Genomic DNA, 13,399 nt, shown 5'->3' with positions numbered 1-13,399 from the left:
TTTAACAGCAAATGCAAGCATTGAGATACAGATGCTCTTGAGGTTATTATACAGGGAGCCACTACTTTGACTTACTGTAAATCTGTAAAATGAAATTTTTCACAAGTTGCAATTATAAAGCATTACTTCAACTCTTTAGCATATCTGGCCCAAGTAGTCTACCTGTTTCATGTTCCGACTGGCCAGATCCAACCCCTCACACTATCCCACAATGTGGTTTTTTTTTTATATTACATCTAACAGAATAATCTGAATGTCAAAGGGTTAAGCTCATGAGAAAGCTCTTAAATGTTCTTTCCTGAGCTAATCTAAAAGCAAATGTATATCAATTGACTTGTGGTTATCCTGCAGGTTCCTTGGAACATTTGTATTTTTCTCATTGTTAGTCTCTTTCCCTTTGAGCCCTCTCTTGAGCGTTTTTTAGTGAAAAATGTTATTTTAAGTATTGTCATTCTTTGTGGCTGTGTGGTTAGGTACAGTCATGGCTGTTTGGTAAGAAGCTCATTTCCCAACCACCTAGTTCAGGATTCAGTCCCACTGTGTACCACCTTGGGCAAGTGTCTACTATATCCTTGAGCCAGTGTGTGTGTTTGTTTGTTTCTACTACTTCTTGACAATTGGTGGTGTGTTTGCATCCCCATAACTTAGTGGTTTGGTGAAAGGGACCAATAGAGTAAATGCTAGGCTTTAAAAAACAAGCAAGCCCTTGGATTTGATCTGTTCAATTAAAACTCTTCAAGGCAGTAGTACCCCAGCATGGCTGCTGTCAAATGGCAGGAACTAAAAAGATCTCGAGGTTCAATTGAATCTAAGATGACATTTGTGAAATAAAGTATTTTTAAATCTGATAACTGGTGTTGTTTCTCATTTTGTTTTTTTATGAACTGAAAATGCCACACAAAATTCAAAAGAAAATTATGAAAAATAAAGTAGCCATAAATTCATTTTGACAGGAGTCCACTTTCAGAATTTTTATATTTTATATTATTTCACTTCAAGGAATGATTGTACAGAGTATAGAAATGACCTGCTTTCTAGAAAGATATAAAGGCAAGACAGGTGTAGCTGAATGGATACTAGGGTTTCACTGCTTTGGCTACATTTATTGCCCTAGATTTGTCTGATTTAAAACACACCTCTTTTATGAGTTAAGAATTGTGCAGCAAATAATATTTAACATGTTGGGTTCCCTCAAATAAGTTTAGGTTGGAATGGTTGTTGTGATATTTTATTTTACCTTTTTTTTCTTTTTCTTTTTGTAAGGGACGAAATGTGATCATTGAACAGAGCTGGGGAAGCCCTAAGATAACTAAAGACGGTGTGACTGTTGCCAAAGCTGTTGAGTTGAAGGACAAATTTATGAACATTGGAGCTAAGTTGGTGCAAGATGTTGCCAACAATACAAATGAGGAGGCTGGTGATGGCACTACAACAGCTACAGTGCTTGCTCGATCTATTGCCAAAGAAGGGTTTGACAAGATCAGTCGTGGAGCTAACCCCATAGAGATTAGACATGGTGTTATGAATGCTGTTGATGTTGTCGTAGAGCAACTAAAGAATCAGTCCAGGCAAGTCACAACACCTGAAGAGATTGCCCAGGTATGGAAAATTTATATTGTATCTTTTGTTACTTATAGTTTATATTGTTTCCTAATGTCAAGCTTATATTTTGTCCGAAGCCATGGATAAAGTCTAATAGACCCTTGGTTTTTAAGTGAAATTCCTTTACTGTTAGATAATTGCAGGAATGGCTATGTGGTTGAGAAGTTTGCTTCCTAACCATGTGGTTTCATTTTCAGTCTCAATGCATGGCACATTAGGCGAGTGTCTCCTGTTATTTAGCACCTGGAGGGCCAAGACTTTGTGAGTGGATGTGTTAGATGAAGTGTGAAAGAATGTGATGCATGTATTTGTCTGCTGCGTTTGTTTACATCAGGGGCCACCAAGCTTTTACAACACCCTCCTCATTTAAAATATCTTAATACCCTGCCCCACCATACCATATCTGAAAGGCGTACCAGGTACTGATGCTGGCAAAAACGCTTGTGTTATGTATTTAATATCTTATTTCCCTTAGCAGACTTGGTCATTTCCATAAGCCAACACTTGACAGTCTGTAGTCCCTCAATCACTCCTCTCAATCTTCGATCTCGAATGTCAGCAACGGTAGACTTCTTGTTGCAGTGAAAATTTATGCTTTCTCACGTCTCATGGCGCTGACTAAGTATTTCAAGCAGCTCCTCTGGGTGAGGTGGTCTTTTGTATGCTGACCCCATCGACCCCTTGTAATTCCTCACTGACCCATAGGAAGTCCCTCTGACCCCCTTTGGTGACTCCTGGTTTACATATTTGATTAACATATGAAAATGCAGTAAGCAATGTTGTTTGTCTGGTCAAGATTTCGGAGATAAGATGCATGTCTTATTATATGCAAGCATGAAAGGCGGACGTTAAACAATCATGATATTATATTATATAAATGTTAACCATTTGAAGTTTCGTCCTTATTCATGCCATGATACTTTTTGACAAGATGATTGCTTTAACCCTTCAGTATTTAAACCAGCCATATCCAGCCAAGATAGTCTACCTGTTTTATGCTCAATCTGACCAGATCTGGTTTCTTACACTTACCCTACAATGTCATTCTAAAAGATTAAACATTGTGTCATCAAATTCTCAAAGCTACAAGATAATGCTTGATTAATTCAAAGCAATGTGAATAAATAAGGATTACATTTGATAAAGTAATTTAGATGCTAGAGGTTATATAAGTTGGGCTTTGTTAAAACGGTTAATGCTTATTCTCTCTGGTTTGTTACATGGTTTCTTTTCTTTGAAATCCTATGTATATTTCAATATTAAGCCAATATGTGTTGGCAATCTTGCTATTTTTGTGTATCAAGGGCAAGAAGTGATAAGACAGCAAATTATTGCATACACTAAAAAATGCGATAGTTAATATCCTGCTTATTCTTTCAGTGAGATCTTCCTTCTGAATTTCTCTCTTGTCCTGTCTTCATGACATCTTTTTAAATTGAATTTGTATATTGTTGGTAACTTACCACGACTAGGAAGATATAGCTTTAGTGTGCTATGTTCTTTCCTATATTATAAAATGCACTTACTTCCTACAGTTCTGGACCATTTGTCTCTGAATTTTCGTACTAGTGCTAAAGTAAAACTCCTATTCAGTAAATGGCTGTTGATAACAGTTGTACTTGTTTTTGGAGACAAGTATTCAGTATTTTTCTTTGTTGTTAAGCAAATGAATTGCATTCAATCCATGTTGCTATTTCTGAAATTGAATTTTTGTTACTTTATAAAGGTAGCTACCATTTCTGCTAATGGTGACCGTTCCATTGGGGACATTATCTCCAGTGCTATGAAAAAAGTTGGCCGGGATGGAGTCATTACAGTTAAGGTGAGTTTTTTGGTATGCTTTTCCTTATTTCTCTCTTTATGTAAGATCTGCCAGCAATTCATCCTCTAATGTTCACCTATGTCCAATGTCTTGTGCTCATATTGGCTGGACAGATCACGGTTTGAGTTACTGTCCTAGACAGGTTAAGACTGTCTTGCTAATATGACCCAATTTTAGCCATGAATTCTGCAGCTGAATCTTCTTCCTAACATCAACCACTAGTGGCATTAGCACTAAAATAGGTTATTTATTTTATCCACTGTCAGATTAAAGGTTTCTCTTTTTATGAACTGTAAACTCCATATTTAGGTTGTATTTTCAGTGTCATAAAATTTCAGTTGATATAATCTGCAATTGTCATCTAGTATTTTATTCTTGAATGTATAAAATAGCATTGTTTCCCAATATAATGATAAATAGCATTCTTGGCTACCAAACATAGTCCTTTGGGAATGTGGACACTGCCAAGAATAAGATATTAAATAATCAGGTTTCCAACCATTTTTTATCTCTGGACCACTTTGAATGATTATGGAGGTCCACTAGAATAAAATAGTAATCAGTGTATAAAATCTAGCTTTATAGAGACTTCTTTCAAAATTCCTATTTTGTTTTGCACACATAAACTTGTGTAGGTTGAATTATGTAAGATGTTAGAGAAAGCAATCTGTTTCTTTCAATACATACCAATACAAATATCAAAAGCAAAATTTTTTCAGGGTTCCTCAAAATGCTATTGTGGATCTCCAATTTACTATTTTGCTGCATGAACTGCCAAAAATCTTATGGACAATAGTTGAGAACCACTACAATGGATGATAGTCGCAGGTTACTTGTTGGAAATTTGGTGCAGATGTAAATATTAAAATATTTGCTTCGCAGCCATATTTTGGGTTGTATTTGTTAAAATACTAATGGCAGTCTGTATATTGGCAATAGAGTACAGTACTCAGTTTTGTCATGTTGATGTCAGGACTTGGCTTTTGTAAATTTCTTTCTTGCTTGCTTTGCTTTTTTGCATTTTATATATAATATTTTATTTCACTTATTTTAGGATGGGAAAACTTTGAAAGATGAGTTGGAAACTATTGAAGGAATGAAATTTGATCGTGGCTATATTTCTCCATATTTCATCAACACTTCCAAAGGTTAGCAATTTATTATTTATTTTATCAGGACGGTCTCTTGTGGATTAAATACCTGTTGTAAAATTGTAATTTTATGGATATTGGAAATGGAGATGTCCCATCTTTTCCTGCTTTAGAGAAAGAATTCTGAATTGAGGAATTTTATATTATGTACACTATATTAGTTGAACTGGTGGCTTTATCTTGGTTGATGTACACTCCAACTTTCTTTGACACCAGGCACTTGAAGAAGGCTGGAGCGTACAAAATCGAAACACTGAAAGCAACAATCAAAATGAGGACACCAGTTCAACTAATATAAATAATGTACATAAGAAAATATCTATGCAAATGATATCTCCTGGGTTTTTTATTTTATTTTATTTATTAAGTTTGGGTGGTAAGCTGTTTATGTAATTTCCCTTTTCACTGTGAACTTCAGTAGCTGTTCCCTCTGTTCTCTGTTGTGTTTGTATAAGGTTGTTTCTCTCTTTCACACAATCACCTCATTTAGCAGCTTCTCATAAAACTATTTCCCTGTGTTAATTTTTGGCATCAGTGAGGGTATATTGGCTACTATGCTTCTGTCCACACTTTTCCCAAATGATTTTCTGTTTAGCAATCTAGAACATTAGTAAACCTTATTTTATCTCTTTCTTGTATTTCAACTCCTCTACTTTCCAATTCCTGATTTGTCTTGTTTCTGAACTTGTAATGCTTTTATTCTGAGGTCAACAACTGGATTGGTAAAGACTTGGTTTTAACCTGTTCCCTCTTCAACATCCTATTGTGTATCATTTCATATTAACATGATTTGTTAGCAATCTGATGGTTGGGTGGTTTACTATTACTGTTGCAATTGTCAGGTCTAGTGTCACAGAATTCCAAGAGCTATGATACCATATCCTTAGTTTCTATGAATATAGTAGCAGCTGTCATTTATTGTCCCACATGTCTATTAAAATCACTAGTAATTATATGGTTTCTGTCATTCATTGTAAAAGTCTGCTAGACTTCACAGAAACAGTCCTTTTGCTCACTTCTCAGTCTTGATTTGGTACATGTGGAAAGTTGTCTGTCTAAGCTTAATTATTCTTTTTCCTTACCCTAGGAAATATCTCTGCCAACTATATTACCTATGGACTTCATATTTTTTACCTTTAATTTGTTGGATTGATTTTTATCTGTTCATTATTTATTTTCAGGTGCCAAGTGTGAATTCCAAGATGCCTTAGTACTCTTCTGTGAAAAGAAAATTTCAAATATACAAGCCATCATTCCAGCACTTGAGTTAGCTAATTCCCAACGTAAGCCTCTCTTAATCATCGCAGAAGATGTTGATGGCGAAGCTCTCACCACATTAGTATTAAATAGGTAAGATTAAAGGTTTGGTCAGATAGAAGTTATTTTATTAAAGATACAAGTTTGATATTTTCATACAAAATTGTTTTCACAAATGTATCTCAGAAACATTTTCAAAAGGAATGTAGACGTGGTACAATTAGTATAGCTTCGTGCACTAAGGGGAGGCTGACCAGAATGGCACTGTATTCCAAAGGGTGTTAGCATGTTAAGAGCTATCTTCACCAAAATTTGTTAAATATCTATGGTGTGTTGATAGGGGATCGCATTTGGCCTAAATAGGGGAGGCGACTTCTTGAATTTCTCTTACGTCGTTTCTCTTCTCCAAATTAATTTTAACCTACAGTTTAGCCCCTTCTCTCTCTCTGTATAATTATCGCAATCTCAGCAAAATCATTTTCCTTACATTTTCATTTGAGAATGTTTAGCAACTTGAAGAATTGATAGTCATTACTTAACAACTTAGCATCATCATGCAGTGTTTTAAATCCGGGTTTTGTCCCTGTTGACGTGGGTGGCTGAATCTACTTCAATGTCATGGCAACTAAGGTAGGCAGGTGCACCCCACCTCAACCTTTGGGCTGGCTGGCTGGTGCCCATTTTCCCTTGCTATTATGAGGCTTTTTGGGAGCTGGATTTTCTACAGGGAGCATTCCTTGCTTACCCCCAGCCTTAGTTTCTAGACATGTGTGATCCTGCGAGCAAGGCCTCTATCATGATTTCTAAGAAATGTGGTGGAAAACTAGCTCAGGAAGGCAGGACACTACTACCTGAGATTTTGATTTATGAAATCAGTAATGTGTAGCAATCTGATCTTAGTGCTGCCATTACGTTCTGCCATCAAACCATAATAATGCATATGCTGTATGATGTGTTTCAAATATTACTTCTGTAAGAATCTTAGTAAATGGTATGGGTTCCTGAGTTCAGAGGAATTGATTTGAGCACGAGTTGAAGATAACAGATCTTCCAAAACATTTTGTCTGCTACATTCATTGAGAATAATCTAGTTACCTGATTAGTTTTTCTTGATGGTTAAGGAGCACCGGTATGTATGAAGCTGCATTGAAGTAAAATGAAATCTGAGTTAAAAACTTGATTTTTCACTATAGGAAATTTGCAGGCAAGTCGTGTCCATTTTGCCTTCAGTTTAAAATTTTTTGATATGTACTTAAATAGACTGCCTCCTGTTTTGCTATAGAATGCTACTTGTTATAAAGTGCTAACATAAGATTCTTTTTATCATGTTTAGGATCTCAACTACCAGCTTAGTCTTTTAGGTCTTATGACTTCAATTTTTCCTAGTATAGACAGTAGCTGAATTTAAGTTGAATTTTCTTTGTCTTGAAAAGATTTTTGAAGCATTCATTACTAAGCTTTGTCATTGTAAGTTACACAATCAGCAGTATGGGTTGCCACTGAATAGTACCAAAAGTACCAATATTTCCATTAAGAAAGAGGATCAGAAACTTCAAGGGCCCACAACTCTACTATCCTCCCGCAATACCTGAGAAACCTACGTGGGGTGGATGTCCTGTTGAGTTCCAGATGAGCTTACCTCACAGCAAGAAATGCAGGTGAGGGCAGCAACATCAAACTCCCTCATTCATCAAATACCACGTATCAAATGTGGTTTAGTGAAAGTATAGCTAAGCAAATGGTGGTTTTCCAGCATGGCCACAACTCGTGCTATAACTGTTCACAAAATTGTTTTTTTAACCTACTCAGCATATAGAAGTTCTCAATTTTCTCCAATAAATACAGAGTTCTCCTTTGTAAAGTTCTAATGCACTATGGAATTTCATTTAAAATGTGTGAAGCAATAACCATGACCTTCAGCAATATGCCGTGCTTGAGTAGAAGACCCATCAGGCCAAATGAAATCAGTCATGGCAGATACTGGTGTTGTACAGCTGGCACATAAAAGCACCCATTACACTCTCGGAGTGGGTGGCATTAGGAAGGGCATTCAGCTGTAGAAACCATGCCAAATCAGACTTAGGTATGGTGCAGCCCCTCGGCTTACCAGCTCTGGTCAAGCCTTCCATCTCATGTTAGCATGGACAACAGACATCAAATGATGATGTTGAATGAGAAATCACTCTAGCATGACTAGTGAAATCTTGAAACTGTGGTTAATATATTTCCAGAATTTATGTAGTTTTCTATATTCTGTAGGAAATTGTAATGAAAGGGTTAACGTTAGAAATTGGTATGTCAGTGTAATTGTTTAGAACTTGGTTGTATTCAGATGTTTGTCCTTGAGAACTGGTTATTTTCATGACAAATCGCATATGTTATACGAGATTTCAGTAAGACCAGGTGCATGTTTTATCTACTCTTTTAGAAGGGTGGACATGTTGATTAAAAACAGTACCACCAACAAGGATTTGTTAATAGAAAGAACGTATAGACCATTATCTTGTTTTTTGCTGTTGCAATGTTAAATAATATTTCGTGATTATTGAAATGGTTTACTTATTTCTTTGAAGGCTGAAAGTCGGGCTGCAAGTCTGTGCTGTAAAAGCTCCTGGTTTTGGTGATAACCGGAAGAACACTTTGCAAGACATGGCCATTGCCAGTGGCGGTGTGGTAAGTTTATATTGAAAATAAAGTGTTTGAGAGGGATAAATATCATGGGAGGCAACTTGCGTAGCAGTGACAAGCAGTTATCTTATCCTATGTAGGAGGGGGAATAATCGCTTAATTTTAGAGGCATTTGCAGATTATCAGTTTTGTGGCGAAGCTGCGTGTTTTTTTTAAAGTTTTCCACTTAAGGACCTGCAGGTTTTCATCTGTTTTACTATATGCATTATATAAACACTTTCAGAGAATATTGGTGTTAGTAGCAGGTGAAACTGTAAATATAGCACTTTATAAGTGACTCGTTATAATTAACTTGTCACCTATTTTGGTCTCTGTTAGAAGTGTAGTTTATGATAACTATGTGCATTGTCTTTCTGGAAGGTTTTTCTAATGTTTAGTGGTAGGGCAGGTAGAAGAATGTGATTCATGAAGTGAAGTAGTTCTTAATTGTAATTATGGCTGTGAATGCTTTTGTAAGTGGCACACGTATTATATCTTGTTTTTTAGGTATTTGGAGATGAAGGTAATTTGAGCAAATTGGAAGATATTCAGCTTCATGATTTTGGTGTTATTTCTGAGGTTGTCATTACAAAAGATGATTCCTTATTGATGAAGGTAAATATTGTAATCTTGATTAACACATTAAGGATTTGAAATGTTTTCCATATTGACCTGATATATATGATGTGATGAAACATGAAATTTGTAATTTTGATTCTATTTCCAGGGTAAAGGTGAAAAGAGTGACATTGATAAAAGAATTTCTCTCATTAGAGATGAGATTGAGCTTAGCACATCAGACTATGAAAAAGAAAAACTCAATGAACGTTTAGCTAAGTTATCAAATGGTGTAGCTGTATTGAAGGTATGTAATACTCTATTTTCGCTTGGGGCGTCAGCTATTGTAATTACGCAGCTTTTGTGGGGAGAATTCTTCACGTATATTTTACATTACTTTTCTTTGTTTAAAAGGTTGGTGGTACCAGTGAGGTGGAAGTGAATGAGAAAAAGGATCGGATCAACGATGCATTAAATGCTACTAAAGCTGCTGTCGAGGAGGGAATTGTTGCAGGTGGTGGAACTGCTCTTCTCCGATGTATACATGCTCTTGATAGTCTAAACCCAACGAACTCCGATCATAAAATAGGTAAGCTCTCGCATAAATATTTTAAAAGACGGGGGAAAAAAAATCTAAAGGGACATAACTCTTTTTTTTAAACACATGCATGCAAGGGACATAACTCTGAATTTCTTTTTTTTACTTGTAGGTGTTGACATCGTACGCAAAGCTCTTCGGGTGCCTTGCCTAACTATTGCTCAAAATGCAGGTGTTGACTCGCATGAAGTTCTTGAGAAAGTATGTCAGTTGACTGGAGATATGGGTTATGATGCAGCGGAGGGAGAATATGTTAATTTGATTGAAAAAGGAATTATCGACCCCACTAAGGTATGTTTCCTTTTTTAGGGTTGTCCTTCAATTTTTGCTTTATGATTTGTTTCATTTTATATGCAAATCTTTTATTAAATTGTTTCTAAATTATGTCAGTTAATTTTTAAATCCTTCAAGGTTATTATTTTTAAGATTTATTGTTCGTAGACTGAATTTCATTAGAAATAATGTAGAATCGTCAATAGCTTAAGTACATCTTTATATCTTTTCCTTGGTTTAGGAGTATTTAATGGTAAAATTAATCTTTTTTTTTTTTTTTTTTCTTTATGATTTCAGGTGGTGCGAACGGCTTTGGTTGATGCCTCAGGTGTAGCATCCTTATTAACAACAGCTGAAGCAGTCATTACAGAAATCCCGAAAGAAGACCCACCTATGCCAGGTGGTGGTGGTGGAATGGGTGGTATGGGAGGTATGGGCGGTATGGGTGGAATGGGTGGCTTTTAATAATGCAGTTACTTAGACATTTCATTGATTCATGATGTATAAAACATTTGTCAGGTGTGATTTTTTTTTTTTTCTTTCCCCCATACAATCGTTCCCAACTGTTCATAGTAAGTACAATATATCTTTCTTATACATAAATCTAATGGTAGCAACTGTTAAACTGATTGTTTCTCTTAAGTTGTTTGTATATTTATTTATTCACAATTCTCTGAAACGCTTTCAAGTTAATGATCTATTGAGTTCTCTAACAACTCTCAGTTTATTGCTTCTGTTGAGATAGGATAACTGTTAGGATGGGTGGGCATAAACCAGTTGTATATATGCAATGTCATAATTAAATCATGGAATTCCATTGAAGAAACCCATCATTGCCCAAGAGACACTGGCCCCTTTAGCATCTAGTGTCGAATGCATTTAACAGATTGGTGTTCAAAGTGAAATCTGTTTGGCTTGAGCGAATATTGTTCAGCTTTGACCATCTTATGAAATATGGTCATAACTGACCATTACTTCAGTTGACAATGACTTGTGTATATGGCTCCGGTTGTTATATTTGGGATAGAGGCCATGCTGCTGTCATAGCTAAGATAGAGATACTTGTAGTCCTGAATGTAAAAGGTTGCTCATTTTAAGCTTAATTCTGCTGGGCACGTTAATTTTATCTACTTTTGTAGTTAATTATCTGATGCCATTGAAATGGTATATAGTTTTGGTGGTGTTAATGAACTATTTTCATGGTGCTACAAATTAAAGTTCTTGTTCAGAGTTGTTTATTTTGTTTGTTTCTTTTAATTTGAGCACACATCCAGCTTTGAGAAGTGAGGGTCTTAGTCGATACCATCTTAATCAATAACTCACTATATTTTGACATTCTCAGGTCAACTTTGTCTTTCCTTTTTTTTGTAAGTTGATAAAATAAAGTTCCTGAAGGCATGTACTGGGATCAATAGCATTGACTAACCACCACCTCACAAAAACTGCTGGCTTTGTGCCTACATTAGAAACAGTCCTGGTTTTCATATTCTGTACTGCTCACCTCAGAGATATCCATTATGAATGACCATATGCATAGATTGTATACATGTATGTTTTATGTACTGTTCTAAATTCCAAAAGTTAATGCTGGTATTTTTACAGGGCTGTTTGTTGCATATGTGTTGAGAAACTAAACTGGTTTTGTGGGGGTAACCAGAAATATCTTGGGCTTAAATGGGGTTTTTTTTTTTTTTTTGTTCTTAGCTGTTCTTTTCCATTATGTTTGTGACATTTACTTCACTCTTCAATTTGTTAGAGGAATAACTTCCTTTTCCTGGTCTCTATGGGGGAAAGCAAAATGTTTGATTTAGAAGTTAGTCTTTTTTTTTTTTTTTTTTTTTTTCTGTAATGGCACACATCTCTCCAACATTAGATTCATACTTGACTTCTTAGGGAGGTGCTCTTTAGTTTTCATTTTGTAAACAATACTTTTTTTTTTTTTCGTTTTGGATTTCTAAATATTGTTATAGTTGATTTGTGATCAATAAATATCAAATGAATGTTTTAACTGTATTTATTGTAGTTCAACCAGACTGAGAAATTTAGAACTTGATTGCTTACTTAATACAAAAAATAAGCAATAACTGATTGGTTATTTTACAGCAATGTTGAAGATATGTATTTTACTGCCTTTAATTCAGTATTTATTGGATGTTAAGAAGGGATTATCAAATTATGATAGTGGGGCTGATAGATTGTTTACTGGTGATCTTTTGATCAAAGAAATAAAACTTTGTGGTATAATTACATTAACTCATTGTTGATGTAATGTAACAAAAGCTTTTTCCCTGAGTGTGATGTTTCAAATGCTGCATGTCCAAAGTAATTTACATCCCTCCAAAAATAATATTTTATCTGCTTCCACAACTCTCCTGGACCGTTGCTGTAAATATATTTGAAACAAATCACTATGATTTTCTCTTACTCCTGTTGAAGTACCTGAGTACAGTTTTGAGAACATAAGGTAAACCAATTTGTTGTCAGAGGCTCATCCTACTGTTGCATCATTTACTGTTTAGACTTCAATGAAATTACTTTCCTCTTGCTCAGTTGTGTGTTGGGATAAGCTGTTGAAGTTTATGCATCTTATTTGCAACCTATGAAGGTGTTTTAAGATTTGAGCAGTGACACTCTTGATGAGGCTAGTTTTACTGCTTTTGACAATAAAAGGTTCATCTACCAGTGGTTCCATTATTGTCAGTTGTCATTTTACTAATGATAAATAGTATACGCCTGCCAAGTTTCTTATCAGTGTGATGTATATGGTTATGTCTGAAGAGAGCATTATTTGTATCTCTGCTGAACCAATGAATGATCTTTTTTTGTTCTCTCTCTCTCCTTAAGAGTCTATATATCATTAATGGCCTTCCTGCCTTTCTTCTTACCCAGGATTTATCTGACAGAGTTTCACTTATCCCCAAATAACATTGGCAATATTAAGATGGTGAATCTTCCTATTTTCAATTATTTTTGAAATTGTGTATTGAGATTCTTATCGGCAGGTTATTTCTAATGAAAATTATTCTCTTTCATAAAACTTGTTGCTGCTGGCAAGAACTAGTCTTTGTTTACTGATCTGCTGTTTATCCATATTGCCTTGTTATTAAGACAAGTATTACAAACTGGTTACATTATGGCCTTTTGAACTTGTTATTCCAAAGTTTTATGGAATAAAGTATTAGTTGTTATATATGTCTAGCATATAGATTTTATATCTGTTCCTATCTCCCAGTTGCTTCTATTCTTTTAAAAATAACTTGTTCAATTTAGAAGGCTTTTCAAAAAATTCTGTTCTAATCATACCAGTTTCGGCTGAGCTAAGATTTTTTTTTTTTTTTGTAATTTAATAATTAACTTTCATTGTTTTGAAATTCATTTTGGGGCATCTCTAAGAATGAAGTCAAGTATTGAAAATGCATATCATCAATCATTTAATTCTTTTGTATAAAAAATAAATTGTATATTATCAGA

The 13,399-nt window shown here is 35.1% G+C and overlaps 1 protein-coding gene across 3 annotated transcripts in view; it reads left to right on the top strand.

Annotated features, from left to right (window-relative positions):
- LOC106868146 (60 kDa heat shock protein, mitochondrial) overlaps positions 1-13,399 on the top strand; it is a 21,918-nt gene extending 8,519 nt beyond the window's left edge. For all 3 annotated transcript variants that reach the window (XM_014913280.3, XM_089359260.1, XM_089359258.1), the window contains exons 3-12: positions 1,264-1,599; positions 3,329-3,424; positions 4,479-4,572; positions 5,757-5,925; positions 8,406-8,505; positions 9,007-9,114; positions 9,227-9,364; positions 9,472-9,646; positions 9,768-9,946; positions 10,226-13,399. In XM_014913280.3, coding sequence (XP_014768766.1) covers positions 1,264-1,599; positions 3,329-3,424; positions 4,479-4,572; positions 5,757-5,925; positions 8,406-8,505; positions 9,007-9,114; positions 9,227-9,364; positions 9,472-9,646; positions 9,768-9,946; positions 10,226-10,393 — 1,563 coding nt within the window. In that variant the 3' untranslated portion in view covers positions 10,394-13,399. The remainder of the gene's footprint in view (positions 1-1,263; positions 1,600-3,328; positions 3,425-4,478; positions 4,573-5,756; positions 5,926-8,405; positions 8,506-9,006; positions 9,115-9,226; positions 9,365-9,471; positions 9,647-9,767; positions 9,947-10,225) is intronic.

Source organism: Octopus bimaculoides, chromosome 1, assembly GCF_046866305.1.
Source record: "Octopus bimaculoides isolate indiv1 chromosome 1, ASM4686630v1, whole genome shotgun sequence".
NCBI classification, from domain to species: domain Eukaryota; kingdom Metazoa; phylum Mollusca; class Cephalopoda; order Octopoda; family Octopodidae; genus Octopus; species Octopus bimaculoides.
Note: the sequence above shows the minus strand (reverse complement) of the source record. Positions and strands in the feature narration are given on the sequence as shown.